Source organism: Tupaia chinensis, unplaced genomic scaffold (assembly GCF_000334495.1).
Source record: "Tupaia chinensis unplaced genomic scaffold, TupChi_1.0 Scaffold000096_1, whole genome shotgun sequence".
Classification (NCBI taxonomy): Eukaryota; Metazoa; Chordata; class Mammalia; order Scandentia; family Tupaiidae; genus Tupaia; species Tupaia belangeri.
In genome coordinates, this window is record NW_006159558.1 from 6,081,160 (window position 1) to 6,081,757 (window position 598).

Consider the following 598-nt stretch of genomic DNA (forward strand, 5'->3'; position numbering starts at 1 on the left):
CCAGCGGGGGGGGGCCGGGCGGCGCGTAGCGGCCATAGGGCGCGTTCAACAGACGGAGCAGCACGAACGACACGATGCCCATGATGCCCTCCAGGTAGGCGAGCTTGTCCAGCAGGCGCTCCTCCGTCGTCTCCTCCATCGCCGAGGGGGGCGAACAGTGTTCTCCCAGCAGGGCAAGGCGGCGGCGGTGATGGCGTCCCTGGCACGGTCCATGCCCCGGCAGGGCACATATACGGCGCCGGCGCGGGGGCGGGAGGCGCTTGTGGACTTTGGGCCCACGAGGGGCGGGGCCAGGCCCCTCCCACGCCGGGGCAGTCCCGGCCCACGCCCGGGCAGTCGGCGTCCGCACTGCTCTGCGCATGCGCCTGACGCAGGCTGTCCACGGAGCTGCCTGAGCTCGCTAGGAAAACGCGGGCGCTTCGGCAGAGACGCCTTTGGGGCTGCCCTCAGGAGCCACTCTTCACCTCGGGGTTGCCCGTCCTTTGCCTTCCTCGTTTTCCAGCAGGACGGGCTGTGGCGATTTGGGTTTATTTATTGACAGGTTCTGCAGGCCCCTGAGAGGGCCAGGCCCAGACTCTGGGGCCCTGGGAACTGCGGC

The 598-nt window shown here is 69.7% G+C and overlaps 1 protein-coding gene across 1 annotated transcript in view; it reads right to left on the minus strand.

The window, feature by feature from the left end:
* SRD5A1 (steroid 5 alpha-reductase 1) overlaps positions 1 to 273 on the minus strand; it is a gene marked incomplete in the record, with an annotated part of 21,330 nt that extends 21,057 nt beyond the window's left edge. The window contains 1 exon segment of the mRNA XM_014585853.2: positions 18 to 273. Coding sequence (XP_014441339.1) covers positions 18 to 139 — 122 coding nt within the window.
* Positions 274 to 598: the final 325 nt, after the last annotated feature.